The sequence below is a fragment of the Rhineura floridana genome, chromosome 8 (assembly GCF_030035675.1).
Source record: "Rhineura floridana isolate rRhiFlo1 chromosome 8, rRhiFlo1.hap2, whole genome shotgun sequence".
Lineage (NCBI taxonomy): Eukaryota > Metazoa > Chordata > Lepidosauria > Squamata > Rhineuridae > Rhineura > Rhineura floridana.
This window is the reverse complement of record NC_084487.1, coordinates 51,759,385-51,783,091: the sequence shown is the minus strand read 5'-3', so window position 1 is coordinate 51,783,091 and position 23,707 is coordinate 51,759,385. Positions and strand designations below refer to the sequence as shown.

At 40.0% G+C, this 23,707-nt stretch overlaps 1 protein-coding gene across 1 annotated transcript in view; it reads right to left on the bottom strand.

Moving 5' to 3' along the window:
* LOC133363421 (sodium-coupled monocarboxylate transporter 1-like) overlaps nt 1-23,428 on the bottom strand; it is a 73,576-nt gene extending 50,148 nt beyond the window's left edge. The window contains exons 1-10 of the mRNA XM_061582833.1: nt 23,216-23,428; nt 17,895-17,960; nt 11,009-11,060; nt 8,856-8,923; nt 7,342-7,496; nt 6,116-6,256; nt 4,622-4,751; nt 3,510-3,598; nt 1,726-1,835; nt 754-821 (exon numbers count right to left, since the gene is read on the bottom strand). Coding sequence (XP_061438817.1) covers nt 754-821; nt 1,726-1,835; nt 3,510-3,598; nt 4,622-4,751; nt 6,116-6,256; nt 7,342-7,496; nt 8,856-8,923; nt 11,009-11,060; nt 17,895-17,960; nt 23,216-23,428 — 1,092 coding nt within the window. The remainder of the gene's footprint in view (nt 1-753; nt 822-1,725; nt 1,836-3,509; nt 3,599-4,621; nt 4,752-6,115; nt 6,257-7,341; nt 7,497-8,855; nt 8,924-11,008; nt 11,061-17,894; nt 17,961-23,215) is intronic.
* Nucleotides 23,429-23,707: the final 279 nt, after the last annotated feature.

Genomic DNA, 23,707 nt, shown 5'->3' with positions numbered 1-23,707 from the left:
CCAGGCTCTGTGAGCACTAGCCCCACAGGCAACAGTCACTTCCTACTAGTCATTCTTAGGATGTATTGGGGAGTAAGAACAGCAGTTAATAAGAAAAACAGAAAAACACTTTAATTTGAAATAACAGCTTAACCTCTTAGGGAGCTAATTGGGACCCTGTTACCTAACTGCTTTTAGGTAGATGTCTGGGAAACTGAGGAAAAGTCAATAATTGCTGGACCATTCTTCAAACAAGATGGAAGCAGATATACTGAAGGATATTGAATATTTTCTGCCTCTCTCAGATAATATGTGTTTTTTGCATTGGGAATCACTGTGCTTGAATCAGGACAAAAGGCAATGCATTGGCTTTGTTTCAAATTAGGTCAAAACCAATTATATCTATTGAAAATATGGGTTTAAATCTGCCTGAAAAAGTAGGATGGCATCTCACCCCATTTCAACCAAGTTCATGCATTGGGGGAAACATTTTTTTAAGTGCTTTAAAAACACCAATAGGCAGAATAATACACAATAGGAGAAAGATGTATGTGAATTTCTCAATATATTGAAACCATTTACTTCGTCAGCTGAATTACTATTTCACCCAACATATCCCAGATTAGATCTTCAGTCTAGTGCTGTGCTAAATATTTAGATTATCTAAGTGTAAGTAGGCTCAGTAAAGTTACTGGAGTTTTTCTGGATGTATACATAAAATCTAAGCAAAACCTTTTAAGTAGTTTAAGCCTGGTAACAATAACAAACACTTACCTGTAATAAAGCACCCATAACAGACGCCAGTGCAGCCATGGCAAGGCACACTGCACCAAACAACAGATCTAAATAAATAAATTTATAAGAGGTTTATATGACTTATATAACTAACTGATATTCTAAGACATCTTTCTCTGCCTGCTAATAATAAAATCAACAATAGCTATTATATTTGCCACTAGGAATTACCAAGCCAACAAAACACCATATTTTTTCCCTTGGTGCAGGGTGGCTCAGCAGTTAGAGATGGATTTGTATCTAGGAGACCTAGGTTCAAATCCCACCTCTACCATAGACTATAAACCAGGGGTGGAGAAACTATAGCCCTCCAGATGTTGTTGGACTACCCCTCCCACCATCCCTAACTATTCTTGGCTTACTGCCAGATTCTGGCTTGTTTTCTAGCAGTGCAACAACATTAGGAGTGGGGCAGAAGCAGAGTGAGAACTTTTCAACAATGTACACTAGTATGCTGCACATTCACATTAAGCTGTAGTTTGATTTGAACTAAGAGTTAATGTGAGGTGCAAATCAGGCCAATGACACACTATCTACTATGCATTTGGACCCCGTTTTAACTAAGATATCTTAAACAGTTTTTGCATGATGGATCCTGAGATCAAGGACCAGGTTTTTATCTATGCTTGGATACAGTTGGATGCCATTTCGAATCAGGATGAAAGACTGAGCCTTTCAAAGCTACACTGATTTTAGCCACTGATTTAAAAACTAGTTTCTTAGAATTCCCTAGCAACACCAGTTTAGTTGGCAAGACTACTGCTTATTAACGTACTCAAATAATTATTGCACATTTTCCTATAGATTCAGCCACTATTTTACAAGCTGTTTTATTATGTCTAAACCACACTTGGGTCCTTTCTAGTATAAGCAAACTGACTTCTACAGTTAGTGAGAAAAAATAGGTATTTGGTTTTTTTAAAAAAAAGAAAATAGCACATACAGACTTACTCATTCCTATGGAAATCCATGACAAGGTTGTTTCAGACAGTGTGAAATGAGGTTTAATAAGATCTTCTATAGTTACAGCAGCTAATGCACTGATGCTGGAAGACACTGTACTGAGGAGCATAAAATTAAAATATTCTGAATTATGCATCTGTGTCGTTATTGTTGCACAAATATTTTAATACTGAGACCATTTTTGGAGGGAGGGGGGACGAACTAAACTTATTTGAGCAGTGGCTGAAACAGTGTCCCAATACAGATGACCAATAAATCCAGTGGTAAGAGTTTTTCATTGTATCTTTACTCAGTCATCTGTATTTACAAAAGCATGATGAGAGCTTTTGCTGCCACTGATTCTAATGTGTGGTAAAAGCTAAAGGTTTTATCAAGAGATAAGGTCTTTCTACATTAATCACTCAGTGAGTTCATCACCTGTATTAGAACCTATGGCAAGTGACATCAAATGGGGACGGTACTCATGCCAAGCTATAGAGCTACTATCCCAACCACAGTGCCCACAGCACCTATCAGACTATGCTGAAGCATCTGACAGGCTATTGCTGCCTGCTGCAACTCTGAACATCAGTTTTCTTCCCACTATGTGGGTGAAATTATGGTGGGGTGCAGACTATGTATTTTTATGACTTAGCATCAGGCCCGGGAGGGCATGTTATCAAGATCACAGAATGTGGGTTAGAGAGGTTTGAGCCTTCCCTCCCCAGGTACAAATTCCATGAAATTTATCCTCCCCATAGCCCACACAGCAATTAGCATTTAGGGTGCAGAAACTCCCACTGGTGTCAATGGGAGCATTTCCCTATTACTAATTGCTGCCCCAAGAGGACAAATTGCACAGAAGTTGTGCCTGGAGAGGGAAGGACTAACAGTTGCCCCTCCACCTGATACTCAGTTGCTGTTGTTTTAAAAAATGAAATTGCTAATTACATTGTTAAAACCTTTCTAACAAATAGAACAGTATTTATTCTCTGTATTTTCCTCTGACGCATTATAGTTATGATAAATCAGATTAAACCATCATTGAACTACTGCATGAAATGACAACAGAAGATTAAGGGTCAAACTGCATATTATATTATGATACTAGAACTCAAGGCTGAATACTGAAACACTCAGGCGAAACAAAAGAAAGTACTTATTCACACAGTGTATAGTTAAACCTGGATGTCTTTAAAAGAGGATTGGACAAATTTATAGAAGGTAAGACTATTAATGACTACTAGCCATGATGGCTATGTTCTACCTCCATTGTTGGATATAGTATGCCTCTGAATATCAGTTGCCTGGAAGAATGCTGTTGCGCTCAGGTTCTGCTTGTGAGCTTCCCATACACATCTGGTTGGCCACTCTGAGAACAGTGTGCTGGACTAGATGGGCCTTTGGCTCCTCTTATGTTAATGTATGGTTTGGTGCTTAATGCATGGTTTGGTTTTTAAGTTTAAATAGCAGTTATGAGAGAGGCTAATCAGGACTAAGCTTATCTCAAGTGCCAAATAGCAGGGGAATGATTCTAATCAGGACTGCAGTGTAGAAAGAAAGGGTTAAACCCCCTTCCTATGATCCCAGTTGGGCTCCCATATAACTGCTATTAATATTTTTTTAAAAAATGCAAAACAAAGCCATGTGTTTAACATAATGTGTAGTTTGGCCTGAGAGACACTGGTTTATCATTTTAAAAGTGGGCTGGCTAGAAGTCATGAGTTACTTTCCAGACTCTAAAGCTAGGATATCATGAGTCAAAGTTAGCTTTATATCCCATGCAAGCTTACCTTAATGTCCCACTGAAGGTGCCAGCCACAAAAAGTCCTGGAACTCCTGGAAAATCACCCAAAATCTCCAGCACCAAATATGGCATAAGCTAAAAAATTCCAAAATTGAGAAATATTAAACTTTTTTGCTCTGTTCTTTAAAATTTTAACCTCTATTTGAAAAAATCATATTTTAATTTTAGTTATGTCATATAACACTCAAAACATACTTGCATGCTATTGATACTAGAGGGCAGCAAACTAGGAGAAGTGTCCTCTGTTTGCTGAGACCCGTTTGTTAATCCAACTAAGTTCCATGTAAACTCTCTGAGAGAGATGGCGGCTGCAGGGTAAAATGTGATTTGGCCATCTGATTCAGAGGTCACCTTGGGATCATGGGCGCTTGCTACCCCAATACTACTGAGGCTGGGATTCATAAAATTTGGCACTAGGTGCTTATGTCCCAAGCCCAGCTTCTGCTGGAACACAGAGGGCTGGAGCTAGAAGTACCCTGGAATTGGAAAATCTTGGTTGGGCTGGCTTACAGACCACCCAAACAACTGGCTTGTTTTCTCTGGTCTTGGAAGCCTGTTTTCCAAGGGCTGTCATCTGAAAGAAGTGGGGGAGGTAAGAGGTAAGGGTGACTTTAAAGAACTAGAGATAAAGAGGAACCAGAGCAAGTGGAAAAAAACAGGTAAACTCCAACAGAGGGCAGGGATATGGGCTTTCAGAAGATACTGAAAATTATGTAATGGTTCACATTTTTAACTCGCTTTAGCTACTAACTAGGAGAAGCCAATTGTTCATGTTAACTCTGGCTGTTGTAATGCATCAGATGAGTTCAACTCAAAAGACTTCATAAACATATTATTTATTTCTACAGAATATTGATATTTGAAATTCCTGCTCTCTTCAGGAATGAAAGGGTTTCTTGCTTCATTGTTTTATTATACCTGTCTGTTACTTCAAGTAAAAGAGTAGTTTTCTTTGTTCCTGACAAACATAAAGTGTTAATTATGTTATGTATCCAAAAGGCTTATTTAAAGCTGAATCATCTACATGGAAGATGCAAAAGAAAAAAGTTCAAATCCAAATTTCATATTTAAGCATTTCATTTGACAGTAATATTAAACCTGATCTGGTGCTGACACAAAGCCAGACGTCCATGGGTCACAATCCTTGTATACAGAGTACAGTGAGAGCCCACTCATCACTGCAGAAGCAAGAGTTATCCAGAGTCCAACAAGATTTATATAGAGAGAGCTGTGAGAAAAGGTTAGAAAAGAAAGTTTAAGAAGTTTTGTTCTTGCTAAAATTATGTGAAAATAGGGGAGAGTTACCACATTACACATTAAAGCACACAGACTCCAAAAGCAGCCGAAGACTATGCATGCCCGCAGACTTTCAGTATTTTGTAGGAGGAAAGTGCACAACTGAACTTTAGGTACGCACATTTAGAGTGGATTAAAGTGCTCTGTTGCCATAGCACAACAAATCCACTTTAAAAAACAACATTTTTTTGCAGTTTGGAAAGTGACAGAGAAATGCTTTGAAAAATGTGAGATGAAAGAACAACTAACAGGAAGGCGTGTAAGCAAATCAGAATGAATACAGGATGAATGCTCGTTGTTATATAACCACCCTGTTAACTAATCAGAACAGATGCTCAATGAAGATGAGACACAATCTAACCACCATGTAAGCTTTGTGCAAGCAAATCAGGATGAACACAGAATACACAAATCATCTGAAGGAGCTCTATGTGAACAGAGCTGTGGATACACCATGCCTGAGATGCAAGGGGATCCCTATGGATTAATGCAAATTGTTTTGAATTAATTACAAGACATACCAACAAGCTTTATACACAGTAGGTTTCCCTATGAAAGTCTCTTCCTGATGTAGATCTTTGCTGGATTGGCTACAGATTATTGCTAAGTCGAACACTGGTATCATATTTATCATATTTGCAAAATAGAAACTTCGGTAACTCACTTTCATTAAGATGTTTTTAGCAAATATGCAACTTAAAAGAAAAACTTCCTAACAGAGTACTACAACAATGGAACTAATTCCAGAGCTTGGAAAAGTTACTTTTTTGAACTACAACTCCCATCAGCCCAATCCAGTGGCCATGCTGGCTGGGGCTGATGGGAGTTGTAGTTCAAAAAAGTAACTTTTCCAAGCTCTGCTAATTACCTAGGGAGGCTCTCCAACACTGGAGGCATTCAAGAGGCAGCTGGACAGCCACCTGTCAGGTATGCTTTAAGATGGATTCCTGCATTGAGCAGGGGGTTGGACTCGATGGCCTTATTGGTCTCTTCCAGCTCTACTATTCTATGATTCTATGTCCAAATATAGATTCTGCAAAATGGCAGGTTACTCAGCAGTCACTTCAATTCTGCAATGGTGATCCACATTTGGAAGCCAATTTCTAATTGCAAATAACATTTCTAAGTGAAATCAATGCACAAAAAGATATTTCATGGGGAACAAAACAACATATCCAGCACCTATAGGTTGAAACACAGATAAGCCATGCTCACAGGAAGGAGCATGTGAGCAATCCACTGCTGCCCATGAGAATGTTTAGAATGGAACAATGGATTTATGATATGTAGTCTTACAGTTTTGCATGAAGTTGTGATTTGCAAGCAAGGTATCGTTGAACTTGAGACTGATTTACTCCATATATGCCAAGCCAAGTGAAACTGCCACCAACGATAACTGTCCACACAGTATGCCTTTGCAGAGGGCTTGGATTAAAGCTAAGTGGAAGAGATAAAAGATATTTTTAAAAAGTCTAAGTTTTGACATGGAAAAAAATTAGGAGTCCAATGGAGGAAAGAGGGGATTTAGAATTTCTCAAGAAATTTCTCTACTTCTCAGTGAAAGTAGAGCAGTCTATGCTCTTAGTAGCACCTCCTGGTAGCAGACTATGCCCTCAAACCAATGCTAACATCACCTAGGAGGAACTCCACCCAACCCAGACCATGCTACAGTAGTGCAGAATCCCTCTTTGTGTAGTCCTGCTGCAAGATACCCCATCAGTGTCTAGAGAGAAGCATACGATAACTACAACGTACAGTTAAACCAAGTAACCATAAAAAACTGCAATAAACTAAAAAATATTAAAATATAAGATGTGAAAGTGGGTAATCCCAAGCATGCCCTACCCTACATCCTGTGTGCACCTCAACACGAGAGTTGCTCACACTGCCCTACTTCCACTAGGAAGAATAGTGGCACTGTCTCAGGAGCTATTGGATCTCCCTTTCTGAGGTCAGACAGAGTGCACTAACATCACAGAGGAAGAACTGACATGGAATCCCCTTTCCCTACTTGAGTGGCACCTTCTGCACCCTGTGCTCTACTAACATCAGTACTCTGATGTCAATAGAGTTAGAAAGGGGAGTGTTGGGGGGATGCTACAGGAAGGCCTACTGAAGACTTGCATCCAAAAGATCAGTAGCCTTCCCAGGCCCTTGACATGCCTGGAAATCAGAGAGTGATTTATACCAGCCCATGAACTGGCATAAATCAAATCCTTTTATTTCTCTGCCATCGGGAACAATGTAAGGGATATAGTTTTTTAAAAAAATTAAAAACTGGAACTAGGATAGAAGTACCTGCCTTCACCCGCTCACTTCTTCTCTGTCAGCGAGATCTCAGTGTAGCCCAGGATGGAGTGGATCAATGCTTTCTGTTTCCTCACCATCTTGCTTTCAGAGACATACCCATGAGATTTTATCAAGGAAGTTACTTCCTCTTGAGCTGTCCACTTACTGAACAACTCAAAACCTTTAAGAATGTCTGAGGTATCATGTTGCTGCCCAAGCAAAAGGACACTTACTCCCATGCTCTTAATCTTCCTCCACGGCGAGCATCATCCAGAATAGGACCCAATCCTCCTTTAATTACCATAGTCCGAGCAATCACTGCTATAAACCCACATATCATCAGTATAAACTGGAAAACATCTGTCCAGACTACTGCTTTTAGGCCACCCTATTTGGAAACAGCAGATACAGCATTCAGTAAACAAAAAAATCAGTTCTCTCAATACAGATATGCACACAGAATCTAGTTTTTAAAGATGTTTTGTTTTAATATGTTTTTAAGGTTGTTTTGTTTTAAGATGTTTTAAAGTGCTTTTAGCATTTTTGTTTGCTGCTCTGGGCTCCTTCTGGGAGGAAGGGCAGGATATAAATTTAATAAATAAATAATAATAAATGGATCTCTGGCCCAGAGACTCACTTACATCTTAGGGTTATCTATGCAACTGATACCATGGTACATCCACACTACAAATGTGGTGAGAGGGAGCCAGAGATGTTGAAAAGAAAAATTCCCAGCACCTAATCAAACTAAACTTTTAAGGATTTTTTTCAGGAAAACAGGATCTTCACAGTGGTATAAAACCAATGTAAGCATGTAGCACAACTTTGCAGATGAGCCCACAAAACCTATTAGCCTCCAACATTTTTTGCTACCCGCTAAGATGACTTAGTCCTGTTACAAAAGGAGTCAAGCCTGAATGGAGGCCAGACTGATAGGAACTCTATATTCCCCAAGTTGCCAATAAGGAATAGAGACGAGACCAGGGTACCGCAAATGTTTGCCTTTATTGAGCCTTTGCAAAGGGAGGGCCACCCTTAAGTGACTCTCCAGAAGTGCTGACATCCATCATATTTATAGGCTATAGGTACGTCACATACATATCATTAGAAATGCATAGCTAATCGGAAATACATCATTATTTGATTTCTCAGCATCTGTCTATTCTGGTCCACTTCTCTGTTCTCCCTCCAAACTTCCTTTATCCTTGACCTTTGGTCTGGTAAGCTGGGACCAACATTTTTAATTGCAAATGAAGCTGATAAGCGGAAAAACTCCCGTACTTTCTCATAAGGGAGGCAAACATATGTTTCATTTAATGTTATTTGATTTTATTCCACTATAAATTTTTAATTTTAACTCATTACAACAGTCCTATGCTGTGATCTGAAAGCACATAAAGCCACAGCCTTGCTCAAGACCTGGATCTGGTCAGTACTTGGATGGGAGACCTGGAAATCACATGTATGTAGTATGGCCAGCACTAACACAAAACCTCTTAGAAGGCTAGTTTTTTAAAAAAGGGCCTTCTAGCAAGCAAACTGGCAGAAGAGGGACAGAGCATGGAATTCCTTGTTGCCTATGGCTACTGGGCAAGTTATTAAATGCAAGGCTGATGCAATATCAGTACAGAGATAAATAGGAGCATATACCTAATTTTAAAGTTAAACTTGAGATATATCATTACCTTAAAAAAGGTTAATAGAACATCCAGGAACCAGAATGTTTATTAAAATAAACTGAACATACCAGTGTGCAATAGAAAGTACAGACTATTCCTGTTGAAATAACAGACCCCCACAACTGAAATCCAGTAACTGAAAGAAAAAAAAATATATGTGTTTTTGAAACATTTCTAAGGGCATGTGAAAAAATACATTTAGGTCAATTAATTAACACAAAGATGGCAAGAAATAAATGCATATGAAAAAACCATCATCGGATTTATGAATTTAAAGTTCACTATCAACAAGAAATGTAAATATTAATTTGGTGGTGAGTACCAAACAAACTTGAGCAATTGCTGAGTAATATATCTGCCTAGACCTTAAGATCTTTATTGGGGGCCTTTCTCCTGGCTTTCCCTCCAGGTTCCCCCTCCTTTTGGAAAATATTTTTATTGAATAATTTTCATGTAACAACAACAGAAGACAACCCCCCTCACAACCCCAAAACTGCATGGTATGTAAAGCAAATACAATTTGTTTCTCTCTCTCCAGCTACAAAAGCAGCAACTGCTGAAGAGGCCAGAGACCATCTACCTGTGTGCGTTTCTGCAAGACCTGCTCCCTGCATTTCTGGCTGATTTCCACCTGGCCTGGAAGGGCGGGGCCCTGTCTCTCTCCAGCTACAAAAGCAGCAACTGCTGAAGAGGCCAGAGACCATCTACCTGTGTGCGTTTCTGCAAGACCTGCTCCCTGCATTTCTGGCTGATTTCCACCTGGCCTGGAAGGGCAGGGCCCTGTCTCTCTCCAGCTACAAAAGCAGCAACTGCTGAAGAGGCCAGAGACCATCTACCTGTGTGCGTTTCTGCAAGACCTGCTCCCTGCATTTCTGGCTGATTTCCACCTGGCCTGGAAGGGCGGGGCCCTGTCTCTCTCCAGCTACAAAAGCAGCAACTGCTGAAGGGGCCAGAGACCATCTACCTGTGTGAGTTTCTGCAAGACCTGCTCCCTGCATTTCTGGCTGATTTCCACCTGGCCTGGAAGGGTGGGGCCCTGTCTCTCTCCAGCTACAAAAGCAGCAAGTGCTGAAGGGGGCAGAGACCGTGTGTGTGTATGTGTGCGTGAACCTGAGGCTCGGTATGTCTATAGACTACTGGGGTTTTGTTTAGTATTATATGTTATATTTTACTCTATGTTATATTTTAGTCTATGTACGCCGCCTAGAGTGGCCGTTAATTCGGCCAGATAGGCGGCCTAGAAATTTAAAAAAAAAAAAAATCCCGATTATTACAGTAAGAGACCAAAAACAAGTATAAGCACTAAGTCAGCCCATTGCTCAGAATCTCTTTGGAATTATGTCTAACCAACAAGATTTTTGTGACAATGGTGGCAATATCATTCCATCTTTCTGTACCACATATATAATAAAAGGATATCAGACATCTTCAAATCTCTTTTATCTTCATACCTCTTAATGACCAATTCCTCTCAGTTAACTTTTCTGCTTAAGCTAAAACCCACACTTTTCCCCACCAACCTGCCATTGTAAAAGGAGATGAGTATTTCCAATGATGTGCTACTTCAACCCAGGCAGCTCAGGTTCCTCCTCCTAAAGAGGAGAGGTGGGTGGCCATGAGGGAGAGGGTCTGTTTGGTGATGGCACTCAGCCCAACGTTAGTAGTTGGCCAGGTCAGGTACTGACCAAGGGCCACAATGACACAAAAGGGCCTCTTACTGGCCCAATTTGGCTGTCCCACTTTACTGCGCTCCTCATCATAGCCCCAGGTGACACGTTAGTGGAGAGAGGGTGGCAGTGTCGCTGTTGAATAGGAGCCAGTGACCACCTGTTACTATGCTCTGGTCCATAGGACTTTCCAAAGAAAAAAGTGTGGCCATATTGTGAGATGTGCGTGTGTATTGGGGGAGTGAGGATCCATCAGTGGCACCATTCCAAAAGCCCCCTCTAATGTGGCCTTGGTGGCATCTGGAATGCTCTCACCAGTGAAATTCATCTGGCACCTTAATTCTTCTTCCTCTTCTCTTTCCTCACTTTACAAAGGGAATAAGAATGTTTAAAGGCTGCAACCCTATATAGACTGACCTGGAAGTAATCCCCATTGAACAATGGGACCTGAAGCCAGGAGACCCAAGGAAGCAGACATAGCCCCCACCCCAACTAAAACAATGATCCAGTAAACCCTGGTATTTAAATGGTGTTAAAGAATATGTTTACATTACCTTGATTCAAAGCCAAAGACGGAGAATATATAACAATTCCAGTGTACAATATCTGAGGAAGTGAAACAAATAAATAAGCATGCATGTGAAATGAATGGTCATTCTAAGAATTATTTGTTCTATGCTAGTTTAAATATGATTTAAATATGAAATAACTATTATTAGGTCAATTCACTGTGGAAAGAGTTAGTTAAAATTTAAACTTCATAGGCAAGGCAGAATTGAAGCTAAATAAAAAGGTACACCAAAGTAAAAGCTATGCACCACTAGAGTTTAGAACCTCAAATTGAGAAAACCCCTCTAAGGATTCACCTACAAAACTAACCTGACACCTGATACTGGGATTCTTTCTTTTTTAAAAGGAAAAGCCCTTGAAAGAATAGGACCTCCATTCTGAACCACTTAAAGCCTTGGCCTGCCTGTCTTTGAAGAATTCAGTGACTATGTTTCTCTAAGTCACTTGAAAGACTTCACCCTTTCATATCTTCCTCCTTAAGAGAGGCATGAGCACACCTACAATAAGCCACCCATCATATCTATGAAGTAGTGTTTATAGCAATATTTTCCAAACTATTTAACACCATAGTATTACATTTGGTTATGTCCTCATACAGACAGAGAGAACACCTCTTAGCATACTAACTCTATCCCCAGATCCATATTGTGTAATCTGTGATATCATGAGAGACATATCTATCTGCCCAATGGCTCTGCTGGCCATTGATGTTGACCCCAACAGCATTCCTATTATACTGTATATTGTATTGTGCTTTTGTTGAATTAAAATAATATTTTCCTTGACTTTATATTCATATTGTACACTGCCTAGATACTGCTTGAGTGTGGAGCAATATATAAATGCTTTTAATAAATAAGAAAATAAATAAATGATTTGGATACTTTCCAAAGACCTGCATGGTCCCAGGCTATGGTCTGAAGGCACATGATGCCACCACCTTGCTGAAGCTAACCAGGTCTGGGACTGATCAGTGCCTGGATGGGAGACCGCCTGGGAACCACATGTATGTCACCTTGGGTTCTATGATGAAAGAAAGGTGGGATATAAATGCAATAAACAAACGACTGTGGCAAATCACACCTCATCAGCTTAAACCAAGAGCCCTGAAAATCACCCCAATGTTCAAAATAACATTAAGACCCAAAATCACAATATGAGCTAAGCACTGAAAGATGTAAGGCATATTCAGTAAATGACCAGTTTCAGGAATATATGAGGTTAACCTATCTAATGACTGGAACTCTGCAATGTGTTCAGTTCTGAAATTATTAATATTTATGATCCTATCAACTAATAATAATTCACATAGAGAAACACTATTTTGCCCTGCTAACTACTATCCCTTGCTTCTGAAAAGTTCTAGGCATTTGGTCACAGCCCACCATCCTACTCAAATATAAATTCCACTTTGTCCAGCAAGAGTTCTTTCCAAACAAGTATGAATACAACTGCGGCCTTAGCCAGGCTTCAACAAATCCTGTCACCTGCAAATGTGGTGACTAGGGATGGCGGAGACATTCAATTCAGTTCACATGTAAAGGCAAACCTACCTAATTCACACTTTCTGAAACAATACATGAACCAAAATAACAACCATCCACTGAAATTCACAGTGGTTCAAATTTTGCAACAGGGTTCTGCAGCCAAATAATGTGTGCAAAAATGCATATACTACAGTAAAGTGTGCATTAAAAAACATATATTAGTGAAAATAACAAACAATATTTAAGGGAAATTGCTCTGCAAAAATGTGTATATTAGGCAAAATTGCATACAAAAATGGGTATAGTATAGAAATTTACACTAAAATGCAAATAGATTTTCACAAGGACCCATTTTTTTAAAAAAATTACAAACTAAAATGAAAAGGGGAAAACTGAACTTAAGATTGCAAAAATAAAAACCGAGAGAACCTAAAACTGACACACTTGCCCATCCCTAGGTACCATTCTCTGCTGAGCTGCTGCCACCTAAGCAGGCTGAAACCACCAAAGCACACACACACACACACACACACACACAAAAGGCAGGCAAGGAAATGGGACACTGCTCTCAGGGAAAGGCCAGCATGTGTATCTATGTTGGGGGACACTAGCTGGAAGTATCAGGGTGCTGCCGAGTAGCATCACTAAAACAGGCACTCTCTCAATGGCCTGTGTGTGTATGTGTGTTGGGTGCTGTACCTCCCACTCTGCTGCTCAATGGCCTCCTTAGCTGAACTGGCTGAGGTAGTCTTGACTGTGATGTTGGAAGAACCCACAACCATGAGATTTCAACATTCATACTGAGCCCACCTCTAACAGGCCAGCTTGGGACCTCACAACATCCATAGGGATGTTTCAGGTAGTCATTACCCCAACACATGCAGCAGAGCATACCCTCGATTTGGTCTTTTTCTCAAGCATTGAAGATGATGGCATGAAGGGAGGGGTGAATACTACTCAATTGTCATGGTTAGACCCTAACGAGGTTTGGAATTATAGCTTCTACACATGGGTGGAGGACTATTTGTATGGTCCACCCTCAGAAATGGATGGATTCTGATGGATTTCTGAATGATCCAAGGGATTTGCCAGTAGTCAGAGCTGATTATCCTGTTGAGAGTCTAGTCTCACTATGAAATGGTGAGATGGGCTATCAACATGATTGCTCCTGAGTGCCCTCTTGGAAGCTGTGGAGCCCAGTTCAGCATCCTGGTATTCCAGGGAACTATCTGGCTGAGTTACTGAAGCACTAGATCCTTCAGTTGCCCACTGTGACTTGTTTGTAAGGTACTTCAAGGGGGGAAATACCACTCAACTGCAATGACCTTCATGTTGTTATTATAGCAAGTCCAGATGAGGCATCCAATATTTCATCTAGCCAGGTTTTGTGGGATCAGTTTCAGTTGATGCGGCCTGATGTTGTGGACAAGGTGCTTGTTAGTATGTGTCCATCCACATGTGCTCTCTACCCTTTCCCATCTTGGCTGATTAAAACTAGCTGTGGAAGTTTGACTGTATGGGTCCAGACAGTGTCTTATTATGAGAAGTATAAAAGAGTAAAATTACACAACCTCTTCTAAAGATGACAACTTTAGATCAAAACTGTGCTAGATCAGGGGTTGCCAAATCATTGCCCATGGGCACCATGGCATCCACAAAGGCCCCCAGCAGTTGGCCCAGAATGTGAGCTTTCATTTTTTTTTGAAAAAGGAAGTCTGTTGCCCTTCTAGAAAGCAAGCTAGGGAGCAAAATGTGCAGGTACCTGTCATGAGCCCTGTGGAGTGTTCCTGGAGTGATCAGGAGAAAAATGAAATAGAGTGGAACACAGGAAAGGGGTTCAGTGGTTTGCAACAGCGAGGTGCTGAAACAGAAGTACTAGACAGTGACTGCTCATCCTCCTCAGCTCCAGTTACAACAGAGGGAATGCTGGCTGACCAGGAGTCAGCCCCTTCTCCTCTCCTCCACCCCCTCCTTTGCCCAACCTGTTGCAGCCACACATATATTCTCTAGAGGAGACTTCGATGAGGTGCTGCTGCCACCATCGTGCTGAACATGCAGATAGCTGTGTCGGTAGGCACAGAGAGCCCCCACTTTTCCAACTACGAGGAGCACTCACTTGCTCATACATTCCCATTCTGTGACACCTTTCCAATGCAAGAAGACCATACCCTGAACATATTAAGGGTTGTATAGGGTGTGTCTAATTGCTGCAACAACATCTTAGCTTTGAGTAGTCAAGCCCAATTATATTGTGTAGAGATGCAAAATCCTAGACTGAAGTTCCACATTAAATATAACAGAGAAAAATACACCAGCAAGTCTGAATCCCATGGAACTGGCCAGGACAGTACCCTTCTAACCGATTTCTGTGAAATGAGCCAGCCTGGCTGCTCCTTCCTGTCAGTGTTATTAGCCAATGAGTGATGTCAGAGCTGTGGTTGATAAATGAGCTGTTTGGATACTAGGCAACAGGAATTCCTGGTGTGCTCTTTTGCCCTCCCTTTCAGTGCTCTTGTCCTCCTGTTTTTCTTTTCCTAGTCCTTGCAATCTCCACAGTTTGCCCTTTTTTCCCTAGCAACCAGGATGTTCACCTGAGATCAGGTTGTTAGAATAAGCAAAAAAAAAAATTTAAAATCTGATTTTAAATTTGAAAATTTTTAATTATGTTTTATTGTGTATTGTATTCACATCCACTTGTATTTTAACCTGTTTTATTATGCTGTACACCGCCCTGGGAGCTTATTGCTATAGGGCGGTCTAAAAATGTAATAAAATAAAAATAAATAAAATAAATCTATATGGCTTTTCTTCCAATGACCATTATCGTAGACTGAGACTTCTACTTTTCTATCTAAGCCAGAGCCTATGTTTCTGAACTTATGAAAGGTTGTGAGTAAACATTCTTCATCTTTTACTTAAGAAGATTGTGTCTGTAATTATTTGTGTCCGAGGGAAAGGGTGGACTGGATGATTCTCATCCCACTGCTTGCATTTATATCTCTGCTAAGAAATAGGACCACAAAACTATTCCTATTTCACACATATTTTTAAAATACCAAACACAGGTTGTGCCTAGAAATTATTTTCTGCAGATACTACTACAAAATAAGGGTGGGTGACTGTTAAAGAGTTCCCCTCCCCCAAAAAGGCAAATGTGAAAACTTTGCAAAAAGACTTAGGCATGTCTCTTGCTTTGCAGGAGCTAAAGATTAGGGACTCATTAAGAAATCACTGTATAGTTAACTTACAGTACAATGGTATACATGTCTACTCAAAAGTAAGCTTCTTTGTATTTAAGGGGGTTTACTTCAAGGTAAATGGGTACAGGATGGCAGCCTAGACTTTGGTTTAGGGTTGACATTGGGGAAAACAGGGTTCTTGTGCCTTTAACAGCTGTATGGCAGGCATAAATTCAACAGGACAAGCCTTTTCTTGTATGGAGATAAAATTATCAGGAAAAGCTTCACCATGACTACTCTCTAATTTTGTGTTATGCCACACCTCCATGACAGCTGTTTTGTGTTATGCCACACTCCCATGGCAGCCATTTTGTGACTGATGCCCTCTCTCAAAATTTGAAATGTGCACTCTGATCCAAAAAAGTTGGCAAACTCTGTGCTAAACATTTATTGGTCAGTTACTAATACTCCTTTCTTGGACAAGGTGATCAAAAGCTTTTAATATGTTTTTTAATATCTTTAACCCTTTTTTAAAAAAGATGTCTTAAAAGTTTTTTTTAATGTTTTTAACGTTGTTTTGTTTTAATGTATTTTAAGGTCTTTTTATGATGTTTTAAAGTGTTTTTAGTGTTTCTGTTTGCCGCCCTGGGCTCCTGCTGGAAGGAAGGGCGGGGTATAAATAAAATAATAAATAAAATAAATAAAAGAGTAGTTGTATTTTTATATTATGTACAAATTTCTCAACAAAGAGAAAAAGGAAACTTTTTTTTAATGCAATAGTAGAAATGAAAGAGTGGTGGTGGCACAACTACACACATTCTTGGAAGATACCAATGATCTTGACCCATTTCAGTCTGGCTTCAGGCCTTTATCGGGAGAGGGCTGGGAGAGTGTGACCCTGTTGCTGTTACTTTCTCTTTCACTGGCTTTCGGTACCATCAGCCATGGTACCCTCCTGGAATGGCTCTGTGAAAAAGGAACTGGTGATGCTGTACTCTCGTGGTTTTCTTCCTACCTGCAGGACTATTCACAGAGAGTAGCTTTGGGTTACTGTTTGATGCCCCCCTGGAATTTGCATTATCAGATCCTCTAGGGCACCATCTTGTCCCCAATGCTTTTAAAGATCTGCTGGAAACTGTTGGAAGTAGTCAATAAGAGATTTGGAGAAGATATCGCCAGTATGCTGGTGTGACTCAGCTCTACTTCTCCATAACATCTGAATCAGGTGAGGCTATGGAAGTCCTGGACCATTGTCTGGAGTTGGTGATGGGCTGAATGCGGGCCAATAAACTGAAGCTGAATCCTGGTAAGGCAGAAGCCCTTGTGGGTGGGTGGTTCCCAAGTTCAAGAAATTGGCAGATTGCCTGTGTTAATGGGGTTGCACTCTCCCTGAAGGAGTAGGTAAATAGCTTTGGAGTATCTTGGATCCATCAGCGTCATTGGAGGAAGTCAGAAGTTATTTCTTCCAGCTCCAGCTGATACACCAGCTAAGACTGTTCATGGACAGGGATAGCTTGGCCACAGTGGTGCAGGCATTGATAACATCTTGACTGGACTATTGCAATGCACTTTATATGAATTTCAAAATGGGAAACTTGATTTAAATTAATGATTTAAACCAGCAGTTGAGAACCACAGGCCTGAGGGCTGAGTGTGGCCCTCCAAGCCTCTCTATCTGGCCCTCAGAACTCTCCCCAGGCCACACCCCTTACTGGCTCTACTTCATAGCACAAGTGTTTTTGTCTGGATAGAATGTGTCCTTGAACTCTGATAATGCCTCTTGCATTTATGGAAAATAAAGAGGGGTATAGAAAAGTGTGTAGAAAGTAGCCTACTGTATAAAGGTAAAATTTACATTTGTTGCTCTGCCCATGTTTGCCTCTGGCCCCACCCACAATTGGCATGTGGCCCCTGGAAGGTTGCCCAGCAGCGAATGTGACCCTTGGGATGAACAAGATTCCCTATCCCTAATTTAATATTTTTTTTTCTTGGTAATTTAAATAATGATTTTAAATCAATCCACCCTAACCTCAGATAGCACCAAATACTGAATGAAGATGTCAAACAAGTTAGATATGGCCAGAAAAAGGGAAGCTTTGGAAGTGGCATGTATAAGCAAACATCAAAATCCAGTTATAATTTACAACAGATTATAATACAAAAGCATTTTGTATTATAATCAATAGAATTTGTGCTTTACTTGCCGTTAATATCATAAACATCACTGTTCCAAGCAGACGCATAGGTTTATTGAATCGAAGCTCCAAGTACTGCGAAAGACACAAACTATATTTAGATACAAGCATCTATCTAATACAAATCTACCTATGTAGAAATATTGTATATATTATATATTATTATAATTATTATATAGAAATATTGTAGAAACAGTATTGACAATTTCTTTTTTTTGAAAATGCTGCTTGAGCTTGCAGTTCTATGCACACTTACTTGGAAGTAAAATCTCAGTGAATTCACTGGGATTTCCTTCTGAGTAAACATCCATAGTCAGTATGGTTCATCACCACAATTCTATGCAGGATTACCAAGACTCTTCAGCTGTGGCTAATTGCAGCTCTGGGGGTTACAGCAGCTTAAAATTCAGTATTAAACACAATTAAAACAAGTTACAATTACAGGAATGCATAGATCTCTTGCATCATATTTGGTATGGTCTGAGTTTACAATTGCCTCCAATAAGAGCAAGGTGGCTATGTTCCTTTCACAGATTTTTGTGAAGTGGCTTACAATACTGGTATGAGAGGAAGATGAGCAAATGCAGGTGGCAGCTATGGTTAATAAAATGGCTTATGGGGCTGATGTGATAAAAAACAGAGAGAGTGTAAGTGGCAGCCTGTTGAGATCATACCCTCCTCATCACTATATGAGAGTTCTGAATAAAAGCTTTTGAGTCTCTATGATGAGGGCTCCAAACAGTGAAATCACTTTCTGCTAGTGCCTGCTCTGAAAGGTCAGTCTGAAGCCAGCATGATGTAGCAGTTCAGTGCTGGACTAGGACTGAGGAGACCTGGGTTAAAATCCACTTGAAGCTGACCTAATCCACCCCTATTCAAACCTCATTAAGAGGAAAGGTGGGATATAAATGTAATAAATAAAAGCAGGAATAAATAATAATGTTCTAACATTAGCTGCATCTCATATTTCACAATCAGTAATTCTACCTTCATTTTATGTCCTTTACTGAATCAGACTGAGAAACTGAAAATCAGAGATTTAACAATAATAAGCTCTTCCTACAGGTTTTTTAAAATCAGAATCTCTTAGAAGAAAAAAGTCCAACACATGGGAAAAGGAATGTGTTGTTGTTATGTGCCTCCAAGTCGACTACAACTTATGGTGATCCTATGAACCAGCGACCTCCAAGAGCATCTGTCATGAACCACCCTGTTCAGATCTTGTAAGTTCAAGTATGTGGCTTCCTTTATGGAATCAATCCATCTCTTCTTTGGTCTTCCTCTTTTTCTACTCCCTCCTGTTTTTCCCAGCATTATTGTATTTTCTAGTGAATCATGTCTTCTCATGATGTGTCCAAAGTATGATAACCTCAGTTTCATCATTTTAGCTTCTAGTGACAGTTCTGGTTTAATTTGTTCTAACACCCAATTATTTGTCTTTTTCACAGTCCATGGTATGCACAAAGCTCTCCTCAGACACCACATTTCAAATGAGTTGATTTTTCTCTTATCCCCTTTTTTACTGTCCAACTTTCACATCTATACATAGAGATCGGGAATACCATGGTCTGAATGATCCTGACTGTGTTCAGTGGTACATCTTTGCATTTGAGGGCCTTTTCTAGTTCTCTCACAGCTGCCCTCCCCAGTCCTAGCCTTCTTCTAATTTCTTGACTATTGTCTCTATTTTGGTTAATGACTGTGCCGAGGTATTGATAATCCTTGACAAGTTCAATGTCCTCATTCTCAACTCTAAAGCTACATAAATCTTCTGTTGTCATTATTTTAGTCTCCTTGACATTCAGCTATAGTCCTACTTTTGTGCTTTCCTCTTTAACTTTCATTAGCATTTGTTTCAAATAATTACTGGTATCTGCTAGTAGTATGGTATCATCTGCATATCTTAAATTATTGATATTTCTCCCTCCAGTTTTGACACCTCCTTCATCTTGGTCCAATCCCGCTTTCCGTATGATACGTGCTGCGTATAGATTAAACAAATAGGGTGATAAAATACATCCCTGTCTCACACCCTTTCCAATTGGAAACCAATAGGTTTCTCCATATTCTGTCCTTACAGTAGCCTCTTGTCCAGAGTATAGGTTGTGCATCAGGACAATCAGATGCTGTGGCACCCCCATTTCTTTTAAAGCATTCCATAGTTTTTCATGATCTACACAGTCAAAGGCTTTGCTGTAATCTATAAAGCACAGGGTGATTTTCTTCTGAAATTCCTTGGTCTGTTCCATTATCCAATGTATGTTTGCGATGTGTTCTCTGGTGCCTCTTCCCTTTCTAAATCCAGCTTGGACATCTGGCATTTCTCGCTCCATATATGGTAAGAGCCTTTGTTGTAGAATCTTGAGCATTACTTTACTTGCATGGGATATTAAGGCAATAGTTCAATAATTACTGCATTCCCTGGGATCCCCCTTCTTTGGAATTAGGATGTATATTGAACGCTTCCAGTCTGTGGGCCATTGTTTAGTTTTCCATATTTCTTGACAGATTTTTGTCAAAGTTTGGACAGATTCAGTCTCAGTAGCTTGTAGCAACTCTATTGGTATGCCATCTATTCCTGGTGATTTGTTTCTTCCAAGTATTTTAAGAGCAGCTTTCACCTCGCATTCTAAAATGTCTGGTTCTTCATCATACGGTTCCTCCATGAATGAATCTGTCATCCGGGCATCTCTTTTATAGAGTTCTTCAGTGTATTGCTTCCATCTTCCTTTTATTTTATCTCGGTCAGTCAGTATGTTCCCTTGTTGATTACTCAACATCCCTACTCTTGGTTTAAATTTCCCTTTCATTTCTCTAATCTTGTGGAACAGGGCTCTTGTTCTACCCTTTTTGTTGTCCTCTTCTATTTCTATATAGTAGCTATTGTAATAGTTCTCTTTGTCCCTATGTACTTGTTGTTGTATTGTTGCATTTAGGGTTCTGACTGTGTTTCTATCTCCTTTTGCTTTTGCTTTCCTTCTCTCTTTTACCATGTTAAGAGTTTCTTCAGTCATCCACTGAGGTCTTTTTCTTTTTAACTAGAGGTATTGTCTTTTTCCATTCTTCCCTGATAACGTCTCTGACTTCATTCCATAGTTCTTCTGGTTCTCTGTCAACTAAGTTTAAAGCCTCAAACCTGTTCCTTAATTGATCTTTATATGCTTCTGGGATGTTATTTAAATTGTATTTTGGCATTATGGTTGCTTTGTTGGTCTTCATTAGCTTTACTCTGATTTTCGATACGACCAGTTCATGATCTGTACTGTAGTCTGCTCCTGGTCTTGTTTTCGCAGAAAGTATGGAACTTCTCCATCTTCTGCTACCAATTATATAATCAATTTGATTCCTATATTGACCATTTGGTGATGTCCATGTGTACAGCCATCTTTTCAGTTGCTCAAAAAATGTGTTCGCAAGAAACAAATTATTGGCTTCACAGAATTCAATAAGTCTTTCTCCTGCTTCATTTCTGTCTCCTAGGCCCCATTTCCCCACAATTCCTAATTCTTCTCTGTTCCTTACTTTTGCATTCCAATCCCCCATGATTATGTTGAAGATAACATGCATTGGGAAGTTAAGGGTTTATGGTGTAAAACAAACAAGACAAAAGTGAACAGAGGATAAGGAAAAGTGAAGATGAGCTAAGGCATGGGTAACTGATAAGCATCTCCGGACAACAGATCCAAACCCAGTTTGAAACCTATTTGAACTTCATGAGCTCCCAACAAACTTGGGGAGTTTCTTGAGTCTCCTTTAGCTTGTTTATGTAAAAGTGCTCCTACAGAATGACACTTCACAAGCTTTCTTTGTTTATAACCACAGTGGTTTAAAACAATTTAAATATGCTTTGCTATGTTGAAAAGGTGATGCTATGTTGGTTGTAGAAGGAAAGCTGGCAAGGCTGTAAACACACTAGTCGCCTACAGCAAAGAGTTTCCATTAGCTATGTCTGGTGGGGAACGGGTTGATCTGTCATTCAGTTGCCAAATCTCTTTGAAACTGAATTTTTTTAAAAAGGCACTCAAGCTTCTCCCATCAGGTTTTACAGTAAAAAGGTACGGGATCTGACTAGCGTTGTGTGTCCCTGTTTTCAGAAGAGAGAAGTGGAGACGCACTGAAACTGGCAGAACAGTGTGTTTCCACCTGTTGTTAAGTAGGCTTTAGAGATCACTGTGAAGTGGCATGTTGGCTAGAGATTACTGTTTCTGATGTAGGGAAGTGGTGTCAGAAAACAAAAAACTGATGGGATTGGGAGAAGGAAAGGAATAGCATATCCACACTATTAACTTCAAGCAGTTAACACATGTCCCTCTCTGCATGCTCAATTTATCATCATATGCTCAGCTTTGAATCCATAAAAACTGTGAGTCCTACCAGGCAGCTAAGAGGGGCACAGCTTTTTCTAGAGTGGCATCTACCTTGTGGAATGTTTTGTAAATGGGCATTTGCCAGACTCTATTGCTGTATTTAGATGGCTAGTAAAAACTCTGTTATTTATAAGACCACTGGCAGAATTTTTCCCCAATTTCTTTTTAAAAGTCTTCGTTTATTTAACTAATGGTATTGCCTGCTGTTTTTATTATGCTAACACAGTGGTTTCAGCTTTTCTTGATCTATTAACTGCCTTGGATTACTTTGGAACTTGAAGATAATGCCAAATATGTAAAGAGATAGTATTTCTTCCCTGGGAATTTTAATTTTGTGAGAATTCTCAGTATCTCATCAAATTTATTTGGGACAAGCCATTCAATTAAACTGGTGTTTAAAATATATGAATAAGTCCCACTGAGTCCAAACAAAAGTGCAACCCTTTTAAATATAAGCCCTTAGGTAAGTGTGCATACAGCTGCAATCATTTTTTACTATGAACATGGAATTTGCTGCCACAAAACATGGCAATGGCAGCTAGCATGGTTGGATTTACAGGGGGACTGGACAAATTCATGGAGGATAGGTTTATCAAAGTTATCTGTACAGTATACCTTTGCATACCAAACACTGGGGAGGGCTTTTACCTTCACACCCTGGTTGGGGGCTTTCTGGAAGCCTCCGGCTAGCCACTATGAGGAAAAGAAATTCAGGGCTAGTTGGACCTTTGATACAATCCAGCAGGACCCTTGTAGTCTTAAACTGTTTTTTCATTGCCCCTATTTGTAATCTGAATATAAAACCAACATTGGTTCAAATTCAGGAATTTAAAAGTAGATCTTTGCACCTGCACTCACAGATGGTTTTAATGTATAAAGTGGTCTAAGGAACAACATGCAGAATGGAGTTGACCTCTACTCTTAGGCACAGATGCTTAACAGCCCATGATGAGGTCCTCCTACCTCATAGGTGCTGGTGATCCTCAGCCGGTAGTAGACAGGTAGGAACACTTCAGCACTGATCACCACCATAAAGACATAGGCAAAAGCAAAAAGACCAAAAGAAATTCCAAAGAGGTAGATCTCAGCAGGAGTCCCCAGCACTGTCACGGCTGACATGAAACTGGCCGTGAGAGACAATGCCACTGGCCAACAAGTCAGGCTGTGACCAGCCATCAAATAGTCTTTATGAGATTTGAATACTCCCTTGATGGCAAAGAAAATGCCAATGGACGCAGAGAAAATCAGCATGCCTGCGAAAACAAGGTAGTCAACAAGGATAAAGCGTTCAACAAGTAGTAACGGGTCAAGAAAGAATGGGGGGATAGGTGTCGACATGACACCCAAATTGAATGGGGCAAACAGGCAGAGCAGGCTGAAGAAAGAAGTGTATATACTGGAGTTTTCGTTACCCTGGTAACAACTGTGCATTAGGTTCCTTAAGGCCACAAAACC